Source organism: Sciurus vulgaris, assembly GCF_902686455.1.
Source record: "Sciurus vulgaris genome assembly, chromosome: 8".
In the NCBI taxonomy this organism is placed as follows: Eukaryota; Metazoa; Chordata; class Mammalia; order Rodentia; family Sciuridae; genus Sciurus; species Sciurus vulgaris.
In genome coordinates this window covers 80,236,911-80,251,728 of record NC_136468.1, presented here as the reverse complement: position 1 = coordinate 80,251,728, position 14,818 = coordinate 80,236,911, and the positions used below count along the sequence as shown (strand labels likewise).

Below are 14,818 nucleotides of genomic sequence, written 5' to 3'. Positions count from 1 at the left end.
GCTCCAGATTTCATGATCTTAAATCCTATCCCCCACTGGAAAACCAACCCTTGGAAACTTAGTCTTGCTTTCTGTGATTCATAATTGAATTTTTTGTAATAATATTTCTCTAAAACTTAAATTACTAAGCTGATGTGATCCTTTAGGGGCTTATAGGCTGCTTTCATTTACTGTTCACAATGGGCACATTTCAAAATATTGCAATTCAACAAGAGTGAAGGAGGCGCACAGCATAGAGATGTGGAAGAAACACACAGTCAGGGACTCAGCTCCTGACTCTGGAAATGGTGTATTGGATGCATGGGGAGCTACTCACTCTCTTTTGGTTTGTGTTTGAAATTTTACATTATCAAAAAGTTAAAAGCAATAAAAATTGCAATGATAAAGATGAAGATAACTGAAGACCTTTAGTTGTTCAGGATCCAGAGAGACACTGAAGTTCCATAGACAGTGCCTCTGTCGACACAACTAAATTTCAAGAACTAATAGTACAGGAACTCATTAACCAGAAACAGTGCTAATGCTAGTAAGAATATTTTCAAAATATTTTCATCTTCCCTATCAGGAACAGTAAAGATATTACCAGAGGTGAATTCCTTGCTCGCTCTAATTTTTGTTTCTGTTGTTGCTGCCGCTGCTGCTGCTTGGAAAAGCTTTTGTCTCCCTTCCCGAAGCAGGTTTATCTTTCCACAGCCCACAAATTATTAAAGACTATTTGCAAAGTCAAACTTAAAACTGTCCACGCCAATTTCCTTTTCACAGTTCTCTTAAAAACTTAAAAGAAAGAAACTCACCCGTTCTGTTGTGCATTCCCTCTTTACCAAAGTGTGCTGTGGTTTCGAAAACTAGCCCAGTCCTTCTGAACTTTTCTGTATCCGTTATATTAAAGAGCCACAAGGAAGGGAAGTGGTTAGTCAACTTGCTAATTTTATCAGTCCCTCCCACTGGTTAAATAGTACCTGATGCTACAGACACAAAATCAGTTTTCCAGCTCATTTCCCTGCAATGGCATGACTTTATAAAGACAGCATAACAAGGGGCAGAGAGAGCAACTGTATCTGGCTCGTAGGCAAGAGATAGTTAATGAATGAACATCTTACTATTAATAAGACGTCTAATAGGCTACAGAAACCAGCCATGCAACAAAATGAGGAGGAGGAAGAGAGAGAACGCCTGTTGGCTTCATACTCTAAGCAAACTCAATTTGGGTGGGAAAGGGAGTGATTTTTTAATGCAATCAGAGGACGTGTGGGAAGTGTCTGGTGTTTCATTTGTTGATAAATTATTCTGCCCTGGAATGCAGCCAGTTTACCGGATATAGAAACTTCCACAACTTTGGGCCCTGGCTCAGACCACTCTTTTCCTCTGGAGCTTGGTAATTAAAATACAGGCCAAAGTAACAAATATGTGCCTTTGGATGAGAAAAAATTAAACATTCCCTGAAGAAGCTGTGAACTGTGTCCTAGATGTAAAGCCTGCAACAAGAGAAGAAATACAGAGCTGGAGACAGATTTTAATGAAATAAAAAGCTTTTGATGTTTTGATCCAACCCTGAAAGATTGCAACATATATAAAACACTGTCACCCCAGAACCCTAGATCAGGCAGTTTTCTGAGCTACTTAAATGGGTGGCATTTGAATTAAATCTGGAGTACTTACTTTGAAGTACATTTCCCACCATATCTAAGGATTATGGAATTAGAAAAAAAGAATGTATGAAAACCAAATCATCTCCAAGGCTCATTAACCCTTGCTTTTGATTGGTTGAGAAAATGTCCCTTCAGAGAATTTCTGACACTTTATATTATATTCACATGTAGCAATGGTTTCACAAAAAGAGTTAAATTTAGTAAGCTGGGACAGGCTAAGGAAACCAGCAGTTCTCAACTGTCACCCTCCCTTCTTCCCTTCTTAGTATTCCCCAACTCAGTGTTACTCGCCTAATGAAACAAGGGAAAGAAAAAAAAGAATAACTCTGAGCAGAGTTATTGCATTTATTTTCCACCTGTATAAATGTTTTCTAATTAGATTTAAGAAAATGTCCTATAACAAAGTGAAATATAAGCAATGTTTTCCTCTGCGATCCCACCAATTATTTCTCCTGAAGAGGAACAAAGGCATCATTTCAACCCTCCAGGTCTTTACATTTGTGTTCAAGGTGAAAACAAGGTCCCCAAACCAATACTTTACAATCATAACCTGTGGCTTTAGTTACTCTCTCTTTTATCTGTGGCTTTGCATCTTCAGGGAAGGAAGAGGAAAAGACAAAGCTCTAAAGAAGAAAGAAGGGAAGGAAAAATTAAAAAGGTTTGAAGAAGAGGACTGTGGTCACCTCCCAACTCTCCACACCCCCCAAGCTGTGGCCTCAAGCACCTCTTCAGCATTTTCTGGAAGTCTTCCTTCCCGGCTTGTACAGGCCTGCTTGCCCTTTCAGAAATCCTAAGGGCCCTTCATCATCCTCCCAATTCAGTCAGAGGTTATTCTATGTGATGTCTTTCCAGAAGGCTGAAAGCTTCTTATCACTTACACCTGCCTCTGATGCTCACCTACAGCATCAAGCGTCCCATCACTAAGCCCCACTTTTGAAACAAGTGTTTTGTCAGGCTTCTTTCATGTACCTTTTAAAAAATGAAACTCACAGATTATACACCTGACTGCTATAAAGTATATTTCTGAAAGTCAATAAAGTGCTTCCAGACACTGGTATGTACACATTTAAGAAGTCCTCTGGTGCTCTCTCTACTACCAATGAGTAAATTGGAACTGACGAGAAATAAATAAGAAGACAGTCCTTGGAAGAAGGGTAGAAAGTTAAAGACTGGAAGGTTAGTAGTTGAGTGGACATTAGGATAAAACCTAGTAGTAGAATTAAAAAAAAAAATAAAGCAGACTTGCAGGCACATGAAAAAATAAAAAGAAAATAAGATTAACTGAAATCCAGATAACAGGCTAAGGCAAATTACAAACTATAAACGTAAAAAAAAAAAAAAATGAAGAATAATTAACATTCTCTCATAGGATCTGAGGATTATTCCTTATTCATAAAAGACTTTAAAGGAGCCATCAACCTTCTTTCTCCTGTACTGAAAAAGGGAGCTGGAAATGCAGACAGGGCTGTGTTGTATGTGTTACGCAAGCACCATGGGCCACACTGGTATCAGTGGTATGGTTATCCAAACAGTGAACAATGCATAGCAAACCTTCAAATAAAAAAACAAAGAACAGTCTTAACTGCAATTTTACAGTAGTTGTAGTTAAAGAAATTCAATGTACACTTAACTTTGAAATAAAATAGTTTTTGTACATGCAACAGATTTTGTTTATAGACTCAAATAATTATAAACCAGTGTTTTACCTATATGAAGGTCCCAAAATATATTTGAAAATGCAGGAAACAAGAAAAATTCTTCCAGGTACAGAACTGCTCCTCATCTTACAGGACCCCTGCATCCCTGACCCCAGCCCACTAAAGGCCAGTAGCACCCTCTAAGTGCTGTGGCATGAAGAATTTCCAAGGATTTATAAAGAATCAGTATAGCTCATTGAAAACCACTACTCTAGACAAATCGCTGCCTTTGCAAATTCTTCTGGCTTTGAGAACAGGCTGGGACATCAAGAGCACAGTTTAGGGAAGGACTGTGATGAATATAGGGCACGTGCCCCAGTTAATGTTGGCAGCTCCCACCAACTGTGGCCAAGCAGGATTATGAGGCCCAGAATTGCCAAACTTACTATCTTTCAAGAGAAAATGGACTTCTGGACTTTTATGTGAAATCTCTTTGAAAAGATTACAAACACTCTTCAGACTACAAAATTTATCTTCAGGCTGACATGATCTCTGTCCTAGATATAATCAAAAATGTGTTTATTGACAGTTATAAAATATGTAATGTCAAAGATATTGTATTCAGTGTAACACACAGGTGACCAAGCATTTTGATCTCATTTTGGGGGACAGAGTACTGGGGATTGAACTCAGGGGCACTAGACCACTGAGCCACATCCCCAGCCCTATTTTGTATTTTATTTAGAGACAGGATCTCATTGGGTTGCTTAGTGCCTCACTTTTGCTGAGGCTAGCTTTGAACTCATGATTCTCCTCTTAGCTACCTCCCAAGCTGCTAGAATTACAGGTGTATGGCATGGCGCCCAGTTTGTTCTCATTTTTAAAAAACAATTATATATGAATTAAGTAGGATGCATTCCAGAGTTACGATCAGTAGATTTATAGGAAAACTCCAACATATCATTTTTTCATTTTTCTTTGTACTCTTTAGTATATTCTAATTTTTTCAAAAATGAACATACGAGGTTTTATGTTAATAAAGAAATAAGAGAAAGTATATTATAATTTAAAACAAAGAGAAGTTAGCTGTGGTATGCTCTAAATACATTTAGAAAGGACCACAGTTAAAATGAACAAATGAAATTCCTCTCAAATATTTAGTCACACCATCTCAAGCACTAAAGACCGGACATAAAAGTTTAACTGTCTCCAAATTAAAAGAAAGATGTGCCCAAGTAATAAGATTCATTACCTTATGTTACAAATACATAAAGCACTTTTTTGTTCCTTATATTAGGTATCCAGAGCCCACATAGGCAGATCTGAGTGTATGTCATAGAAAGCAGTCAAATAATTGTGAATTGGTTGAAAAAGAGCTAGGGTTTTAAAAAGGCAAAAAAAAAAAAAAATCCCCATGAGGTAAATAATAATAATAAAATTAACCTTTAAAATGAAGGTGCTTTGGTAATTTAACTACATTTTCCTATTTACAAAATTAGTATTAGAAGCTGAGTCATGTTTAACTCAATAAAATTATTTTATTAACTTCCTCTAACACTTTGAAAATACTTTATAAAACCTCCCTTATTTTCCAATCTTATCCTTCATTCTGCTGCATCTTGGACCACATTTTATTCCTATAAAAACTTATTTTCCACCAAATTAGAAACATTTGATTAGAAATGTCTCAAAGTTGACCATCCTAGGTACCAAATCTGACATCCTGAAACATAAGTTTACATCTTAAAAAATCCCATATAATAAGGCCTTTTAATATACACAGCTACATACACTTCAAATCCTATAATTATGATTGATTTTTTTTGCAATTTGTAAATATGTACCACCAGATCATACAGAGAGATACTTTTAGAACCATGGTAATTGGTGTAGAAAAGATGATGTAAGTTTTGCAGATACTGCCTTTTTTCTCTCATGGAGTACAGTTATGCATGGTGGTTATTTTGAAAGGAAATTCACCCCTTTTTCCTGTCTTAAGTTATATGCTGACTACAGCTTGAGTCTTAAATATGTTTTCAAGTTTATTCATTTCAATTCTGCAGAATCAGAAGATTATGCAGTTTGTGAATTAAATCTTTCCTTTTGGTTGTATCTTTCAATTTTGATTACAAAAGCAGATGTTGGCAGGTTTGAGAGTTGCTGGTTCAACACTGTTGGGGAACCCAGGGTAAACAACAAAATTACCAATTGCCCTGCATAAAAGGAGATACGAAAATCTCATAAGCATTAGCATCATGTGGTACATTTTTCTTAGGAAAGCATCCCCAAATTAGACTTTTTAAAATGCTTTATGCATTTGACTGAACTTACTACAAAGGTGATTATCTTTAGCCAAGAGTTAGCTTATTGACATATATTCAGATTTAAAAAATACAGTGAATGGCATACAATATCTATAAATACTTGCTGAAAAGAAAGAGCATTCCACATATGCCTGTGCATATGTGTATGTGTATGTATTCCCCAGTAAACACACAATATTCAACTTCACTGGTAATCAAAGAAATGCAAATTATTAACATTTATGCCCATCAATTGATGCTAAAGATGCTGATGGCAAGCAAATGATGTGAAAAGTAGGAGTGTAAATTGGTACACCTTTTCTGGGAGGGGGAAACTGTCAGTTTATCAAGAATATCTAAAACAGTTCACACTCTCTGAGTGATTCTATTTCTAGAAATCATTTCTAAAGAAAGCAATCAAAGATGTGAATGATAATTTATATAAGTGAAAGTTCATCACAATGTTTTAATTCAAAATGTCATTGAACAACTGCCAGTAGTCTATATGCCTAATAAAAGAGGAATAATAAAAAAATTATGACATAATTATATGATGGATTATCATACAAACTTCTACACAGGATGACCTAGAAAATACTCACTGACACTAAAAATGTTCATAATACAACGTTAAGTAAAGGAAAAGATACAAAAATATGTATGCCTAATGATACAAATCTTGAAACAAAAACATGTACATGTCATTCATACCCTCATATTTCACACATGAAATTTTCCCACACATTCAATATGAAACAGATCAAAAGAAAAGCCCAAAATGTAAAAAGTATGTCCTTTGGCTTCAGAGATTTTATTTTTACTTTCACTTTGTGGACTACTATTTTTCTCCTTGATAAAAAGATGCCTGCCTGGGAACCCAGAAGATTTAGTGTGAAATCAACTTCATGTTAATGTGAACTATATTGTCAACTGGTCATCTTTTTCAATACTTTCACATATTTTTATAATTTTAAAAACAGAGCACTAAAAGTCACATCCAATTTACAGCAAGCGAATACGAAAAGTTTTAGTCAGAACAACAGTAAACAGTATCAGTGAATAATGAATTTAAATGAAGGTGAAAGAAATTTACCATTACTCCCCATAATACCCAAAACTTGACAAACTTTAACTTGTTTAAATATCAGAACAACCCTGAGGTTGTTTTTCATACGCCTATTTTACAAATGAAGCAGTCTCTTCATAAGTGAGATATGAGACATGAGATGCTCCCATATCATATGTGAGACAATGCAAGAATGTTCAAAGGTGATATGATTAGATTATGAAGGCTTTAACCTAATCAGTGGATTAATCCAATTAACTAGGCAGAGTGTGGCTGGAAGAAGTAGATCACCAGGGATGTGACTGTGGGGTTTATATTCTGTTCCTGGTGAGCAGAGCTCTCTGCTTCCTGGGTGACATGTCCTGAGTGGCTTCCTCCCTCTTGCCCTGTGCCATGATGTTCCACCTTACCTGCAGTCCAGCACAAAGGAGTCAACCAACCAAGGACTGAACCTTTGAAACTGTGAGCCAAAATAAACTTTGCCTTATCTACATTGGTCTTGTCAGGTCTTTTGGTCACAGCTACAAAAAAGTTGACTAAAACATTTCTTTACCCAAAGATTAGGTACATTGACCAAGGTTTCATATTTAGTAAACAGAGGTACAGAACTGATTACAAAGCTAATGTCTAATACTATACAAAGATGTTTATTTTAGAATCCAAATACCTCACCTGTGGTAGTCTTAAATTTACAAACAACCTAAATTATTGCTTTTGACTTTAAAGAAAACGTTTTAATTATTGTACAAGTAATATATGATTATAAAATCAAGTAATACAAAAACTATATATGAACAAAAGTAAAAACTGCCTCATAATCTATACTACAAAAGAAGTCATTGTTAAAAATTTGGCACCTTCCAGATATTTTCCTATTCACACAGTAGCACTTAAATAATGAACATGGCATAAATTGCTCCAATTTTACAGCTAGTGACATGAAGCAGGACTTGAATTCAAACAGTGATGTTCTTTCTATGTCCTCATTTTGCTGCGGGAAAGGGGTGAGATAATTGTTTTCATTTCTCAACACTAAGGTGTCTTGGGTACCATTTGGGGATTTTCCTGAGAAATATCTATAGTAGACTACCACTTAATAGTTATATAGTTTCAGGAATGTTATAAAATTCTCTGGTTTCTATTTTCTCACTTATAAAATGGAGCTTATGATACTTATTCCATAGACTTGCTGTGAACATTAAATAAGTTTGATTATATAAAAAGCCTTTGCACAGTTGCTAGCATATTGTAAATGATCAAACACTGATAAATACAATCATTAAAACTAATAACAAACAATATTTAAATAGTGTTCTTATACTAAGAAGGACACATGATGATTGTGTGTGTGTGTGTGTGTGTGTGTGTGTTTCACAGTAGCTAAGAGTTCGTTTTGGCCCTTTTTCTAAAAGCTTTACTATATAGTTTTTAAAAATCCTTTTAAGATCCATAATCCTATTGAATCAGGAATAATACATGTACTTAGTTTCAAGCAAACAATTGTTCGACAGAAGCCCCTTCACTTTTTAATTACTCCCTCTTCCCTCTCCAAGTTCACTGTTATTCTCTGATTTTTAATCTTGAAAGCCAGTCAGGGTACACTATTTATGCTATATTCAATAGGGAGAAAAGAAGAAAAGGAATTTTATTCAGGACACTAACTCTAACCTTGAAATGTTATTTTCTGAACATTTGTTCTGCTCACTGAGCAAATTTTAGTCTTCAAGTCAGATGTCTAAATACAGTGCTTGAGCTCTGCTTAAAGGCTAAAAATATAGACTTCTGCACAAGGTGATGGTTACAAAGGAAGGTGTTTAGAATATGGTTCAATAGAAGCTAAGGTAATTGAGCATTTGCTATATAGTTCAGCCAGAAGAATTCCTCATCTACACTGAAGCTTTGGAGTCAAATCTTAGGGCTATTATACTTTGAAATACATTTTACTTGAAAAGAGAATCAATTAAGGAAGTGGTTTCCTGAAATTCTTCACCAGGTCCTTAATTTTGATCATGTGAAGAGTACAAGTCATGTAATCCTCCGTCCACCTCTCTCTCTTAAAGAGAGTACCTAGAAAAGCAGTGTCTATGAAGCACAGTAGGTATGACCAGGAAGATTGACTACAAAGCTCATGCAATATTTTCCTCTCCTTGAGAAAAATCTATGAAGAGGAGTCAAAGAACTGTTTTGATGCTCAATAATAAAAATAAAGTAAGGCCATCATACAGAAAGCTTCCTATCCTCACACTTGGTCTTTCTCAGGAACACCCTCCCAGAGCACAGGATCAGGAAGGTAGAGATTGGAAGAGCTGAATAACACATTGGCCTGGAGTGGATAACCCTGACTCTCTCACAGTGCCATGCGTGGTCCATTTAATTTTTTTAAAGATTTACTCCTTTAGCTGGGCGCAGTTGTACACACCTGTTATCCCAGCTGCTTGGGAGGTTTAGGCCAGAGGATCACAAGTTCAAAGCTAGCTTCAGCAACTAAGCAATTCAGTGAAACCTTGTCTCTGATAAAATATTTTTAAAAGGGCTGGGGATGTGGCTCAGTGGGTAAGTGTTCCTGGGTTCAATTCCCAGCACCAAAAAAAAAAAAAAAAAAAAAAAAAAAAAAAAAAAAAATTACTCCTTTGGAGAAATTAGAAGATAACTGGGTAAAGAAAGAGAGATAAGGGTACCTAATAAAAATTTTTTATTTGCTCTTGAGGAGCTAGTACCTGTATAAATAATCAAGTGGAAAGAGGAGTCATAATAATATTAGAAGATCTCACTTGTTTTATTATCCAAATTCCCACTTTAACTATATATTATACATAAATTCCATGAGCTTATCTTATGTTCTTGAATACTCCGTTTCCAGAGCCAAGAAACATAACTGACAGAAGTAGGTCCCTAACAAATATTTGCTGAATGGGTGAATTCATTTTCACTTCCTTTTAATTTGCTTTTTAACTTTTCAATCATTTTTAAGGCTAATTCACAGTTATTTTCTTAAATCTCTAAGAATTCCCCTTTCAACACTCAGAATTCCCCTTTCAAAACCAGACAGAGGGATTAGTGAACAATGGAGCTATAATTCCTTAATAAAATTTTCATGAAAAAATAATATTTAACCAGTTTATACAGAGTACATAATTAGAGCTTTGTAAAACTAACTTCCAGGAAATAATTATCCCTATTAAATGGGTAAATATAAATGCACATACATACTGGGTAAACATTTTGACCAGTACTACACATCATCTTTATTGTGAAGTAACTGGGGAACAGATGAGAATATGAATATTTCCCTAATCATTTCATTTACTCTTACTTTATAACCATCGGAATTGCCAACATTATTTACTCTAAGCTTTACCCTTATTAACACTGGTGGTGTAAAAAATAGGCTGGCAGTGAGATAAAGTAACCAACAAAGGGGCAAAAAAAAAAAAAAAAAAATCTAAGTCTAAATGAAGTCTGGGCTGTGTTGTGTCAAGTATATTTAATAAAAAGTAGTTTGCTACATTTAAACATTTATTTGTAAATAAGCATTTATTGTGTATTTTTTGGTTGTGCTTTGTTGAATAATGATACATTGAATTTTTATGCATTTTTATACCTGAGATTGGCTTTCAAAATAATTCAAATTTATTACTGAAGTGACTAAGGTTGACTTTAAACCCCCTAAACTTACACATCCATGTTTCTGAGTTTTCAGATTCTGACTTTAAGAATAGAGACCCTGCTTTCACAGAAGAGACAGCTCTCTGTTACGGGGTTAAATGCTCAATCGGGGAAAAAAAAACCATTTTTCTTTCTTGAATTACTAAACATCTCTTCATACCTTTCAAAGTGACCTTTTAAAATCAGATGTGAAATGCATAAAAGATTATGTTTCTTCATATGCACATATTCACAATGTCCTGGGGCATTTGTTTTAGCATGGAAAATTCCTGATGTTTTAAAGTCAATTTAGAACAAAAAAAAAATGTTGAAGAAATAACTGCATCTTATAGAATTTTAAGTACTTCTTTTACCATGTTACATAAAAGGCATGTCTAAATTTAGACATATGTAGATAAACATGCCGATCCCTGAAAAAACGCTAGACCACAGAAGTTCTAGGGAAAAGTCTGTATTATATTAAACATGAGACTCCATTTCCTTGTTTTGAATTATTGGTGCTGCTGTGGCAACAGCACAATAAAGAACTTTGTTGCACTCTCAGCAGAGTTATTTATATTATTTAACCTCTTCCCAGGGAGTTCTTCCTCTACCAAGTTGCTCCATTATTTTAATAAAGCAGCTCATTCAAAGGTTGTTACTCTTTATTTATTTATTTTCTTAGTCACTGCTAAATGTGAAAAAATAAAACCTTTGAACTGTTTAGGCAAAGATTCTGGACCTGAAGCTCATCTCCTGAAGTGTGTTTAAGTAACTGAATACCCATTTCACAGATCATGAGATTCTAAAATGAGAGGCCAATTTCCTGCGACTGAAAGCAGGAGTGGCATATGATTTTGAACTGCCCTGAAAATTTACCAAAATATCCAGAAATGGGAAAGAGCAGGTTAAGTAATGATGAAAAGAGTTCAAAGGACAAAGAGATTTCTACAAAAGTTCAAGATGGCGTCCTTGCCTGTTTATAGGATGTGGCTAGATATGTGAAGGTACAAATGTCCTATGCAGAAAAAAGCAAATGACAGGTGTGGAAAGGATTTCTGCGAACTAGTTGCATTAAGAAAGGATCTGTGGTTGGGTGCAGAAGAAGAACTAGGGCCAGGAAGAAAGAATCACAACCAAAGAAAGGAGTGTGACCTCGCTAAGGGAAGTTCTACTCCTCCAGCCTTCTCAGCCATTTCCCCTCATACCTGCTACGGGTGCAGTAACCCCACTTCCAACAGGTCCGACCTTTAGCTCTTACTCACTTGCACTTGCTGCTCCCCACTTGTCCTTTCACCCCCTCACACACCCCTGCCCCCAAACTGGCATTTCCTTTAGACTTGGATCAGTTATCTTCACTGATAACTTGCCCACTTGCCCAGTGTCCACCATCCGAGCAGAGTTGTCACTGCTTCCCCTGTGCCACAGACTGGCACTCCCACTGAGTGCACACCTCACAACCTTATGAAGGCATTTTTGTTTGCTTCTCACACCCAACTGGGACCTCCTTCAGGGTAGAGTCCAAACAAAACTATTCTTTTTTTTATAAAAAAACTACAGCATGTTTTGAAATTGGAGGAAATGTTGCTCAGATAATAGCATGGAAGAGAAAATTAGGGCATAAAAATAAGGATATGAAAAGAAAAATTGGGGGCAAAAATACATGAAGTCACTTTGGTCACTGTCAACTATGAATCCATGCAAATTTAGTAAATATTCTCCACCTAAAATGTTGTGGAAGAAATATTATAAAGTCTAAAATGAATAAGCATTTTCTTTATTTTTATATTTGACTCATGAAAAAAAGCAAATTGGATAACCTGTCATTCCAACTATTCATTATTTCATTATAAAATACAATGCTGCTCATTTTCTATGGAAGAAAAAAAAATCACAGATTCTTATTAAAACCTATGCCCTCTAGAGGTGCTCTGTCAAGCTGAGAAATGGCATATCAGGAGATACAATATGCTACAGAGACAGATGTCCCTACTCAAAATGCATGTACAATGATCAATCACAGCTCAGAACATTCCTGAAAACTCAAGTGCCACACTTAAAAAATAATTATAGAAAGATGTGTTACAATAATATCAAAGAAGCTGATATGAGGTGAATGCATTAGCCAAGAAATTTAAAATAATTTCAATAGAAAGTGAGAGGATTTTGAGTTTTGCTAAAGACCCATGTAAAAGTTTAAAAGGTGGGGTAAAAGGCCACACGTGATGGCACATGCCTGTAAGCCCAGCGGCTTGGGAGGCTGAGGCAGGAAGATCTCAAGTTCAAAGCCAGCCTCAGCAAAAGCAAGGTGCTAAGCAACTCGGTAAGATCCTGTTTCTAAATAAAATACAAAATAGGGCTGGGGATGTGACTCATTGGTCAAGTCCCCTGAGTTCAATCCCCAGTGGCCCCCAAATAAATAAATAAATAAAAATAAAAAGTGGTGTAAAGAAACATGGAGTCAAGGTCCACACCTGCACTTGGGTGAGTTCCTCTTTGCCCATCCTCCTTTGTATGAGCTACCTGCTAAATACACATATCTGATATATTGTGACTTCCATTTCTAGCTTTCTAAAGATAAAAGATGGAGTCAAACTTTAATATAAAAACATGAAATCTTATACATTTATATAACTATATACTTCATTATTTTTAGTGTCAACCACTGGACTATGATTTATTTCCTAACTGAATTCCTTTCTTAAATTGTTACATTATAGACAGAATAACCTAATGAACAACTGTATATTCATTCATTTACTTGTTCAATATATATTTCTGAGACTTTACCACCCCTGTACTCTTTCAAGGTGCTGCAGATACACTTGCAAATGAGACACAAAGATCCTGAGTATTTCAGGACTTATATTCTAGCATGGAAGGTAGACAAAGAGTATACACAAAGCCAAGGCAAATGACAAGTGGGTGATGCATATAACATGGAATGGGAGTACAGTAGGCCGTTTTTGTTTTTGTTTTTTTTTAACAGACTGCATTTGGTTTATTATACCCAAATGGGGTACAACTTTTTGTTTCTATGGCTGTACATGATGTAGATTCATACCATTTGTGTACAATCATACATGTACATAGGGTAATGATGTCTGTCTCATTCCACCATCTTTCATACCCCTGCCCCCTCCTCCCTTTCATTTGCCTCTACATAATCTAAAATTCTCTCACCCCCTACTTCTCCACTCCCATTATATATCATCATCCACTTATCAGGGAAAATTTTTGGACCTTGGTTTTTTGGGATTGGTTTATTTCACTTAGCATGATATTCTCCAATTTCATCCACTTATCTGCAAATGCCATAGTATTATTCTTCTTTATGGCTGAATAATATTCCATTGTGTGTGTATATATGTGTGTGTGTATATATATATATATATATATATTATAAACCACAATTTCTTTATCCATTCATCTGTTGAAGGGCATCTAGGTTGGTTCCACATTCTAGCTATTGTGAATTGAACTGCTATAAACATTGAAGTGGCTGCGTTACTGTAGTATGCTAATTTTAAGTCCTTTGGGTATAAACCGAGGAGTGAGATAACTGGGTCAAAAGGTGGGTTTGTTACAAGTTTTCTGAGGAATCTCCATACTACTTTCCAGAGTGGCTGCACCAATTTGCAACTCCACCAGCAATGTAAAAGTGTGCCTTTTTCCCCACATCCACGCCAATACCTATTATTGCTTGTGTTCTTAATAATAGCCATTATAATTGGGGCAAGATGAAATCTTAGAGTTGTTTTAATTTGCATTTCTCTAGAGACGTTGAACACTTTTTCATATATTTATTAATCACCTGTATATCTTCTGTAAATTGTTCAGTTCCTTGGCCCTTTCTTTTTAGTTTCAATGGATCCTTTTATTTTATTCATTTATTTATATGTGGTGCTGAGGTTTGAACCCAGGGACTCACACATGCCAGGCAAGTGCTTTACCACTGAGTCACAACTCCAGCCCTACATGCAGTCAGTCTTAAACAATGTGGCCATGGTAGGGTTCATTGAGAAGCTGACCTTTGAAAAAACACTTAATAAAAGGAAAGAGTTTACAAAGACACACAAGAAGAACTGGCTGTGCAGACTGACGGGGAAAGTTCAAGTACAAGTATCTGCTAGGGGTAGATTCCATGAACATTAGGTAGGCTAGTGAAACCAGAACAACTCCAACAAAGGGAAGAGTTTTTAGGATAAGGTGAGACAGATGACAGAGATCACACCATTCAGGACCTTGGGGACCATAGCAAGACTTTGAATTTTTCTGAGGGAGAGATAGGAATTACTTATGGGCTCTGAGTAGCAGAATGATTTGACTTATATTTAATAGGACCATTCTAGTTGCCTTGAGAACATGTGATGGGGTTGAGGGGAAACTGAGAGACCAAATATTTTGAAATCTAAAAAAAAAGGTTTCAATGATCAAAATACATATAAAGGAACCAGAAGTAGTAGGAAACTGAGTGTGTTTTAAGGGTACAAATGAGGAATTTCTGACCAAATTTGG

The 14,818-nt window shown here is 35.7% G+C and overlaps 1 protein-coding gene across 21 annotated transcripts in view; it reads right to left on the bottom strand.

Moving 5' to 3' along the window:
• HDAC9 (histone deacetylase 9) overlaps positions 1-14,818 on the bottom strand; it is a 926,898-nt gene that overhangs the window by 743,256 nt on the left and 168,824 nt on the right. For 2 of the 21 annotated variants that reach the window (XM_079152291.1, XM_079152286.1), the window contains exon 1: positions 795-3,297. The exons of the other annotated variants lie outside the window; for them this stretch is intronic. Coding sequence is in view for 1 of the 2 variants with exons in the window: in XM_079152286.1 (XP_079008412.1) it covers positions 795-810 (16 nt within the window). In the remaining variant the exon portion in view is untranslated. Of the gene's footprint in view, positions 1-794; positions 3,298-14,818 lie in introns of those variants that run through there. 21 annotated transcript variants of the gene reach the window in all.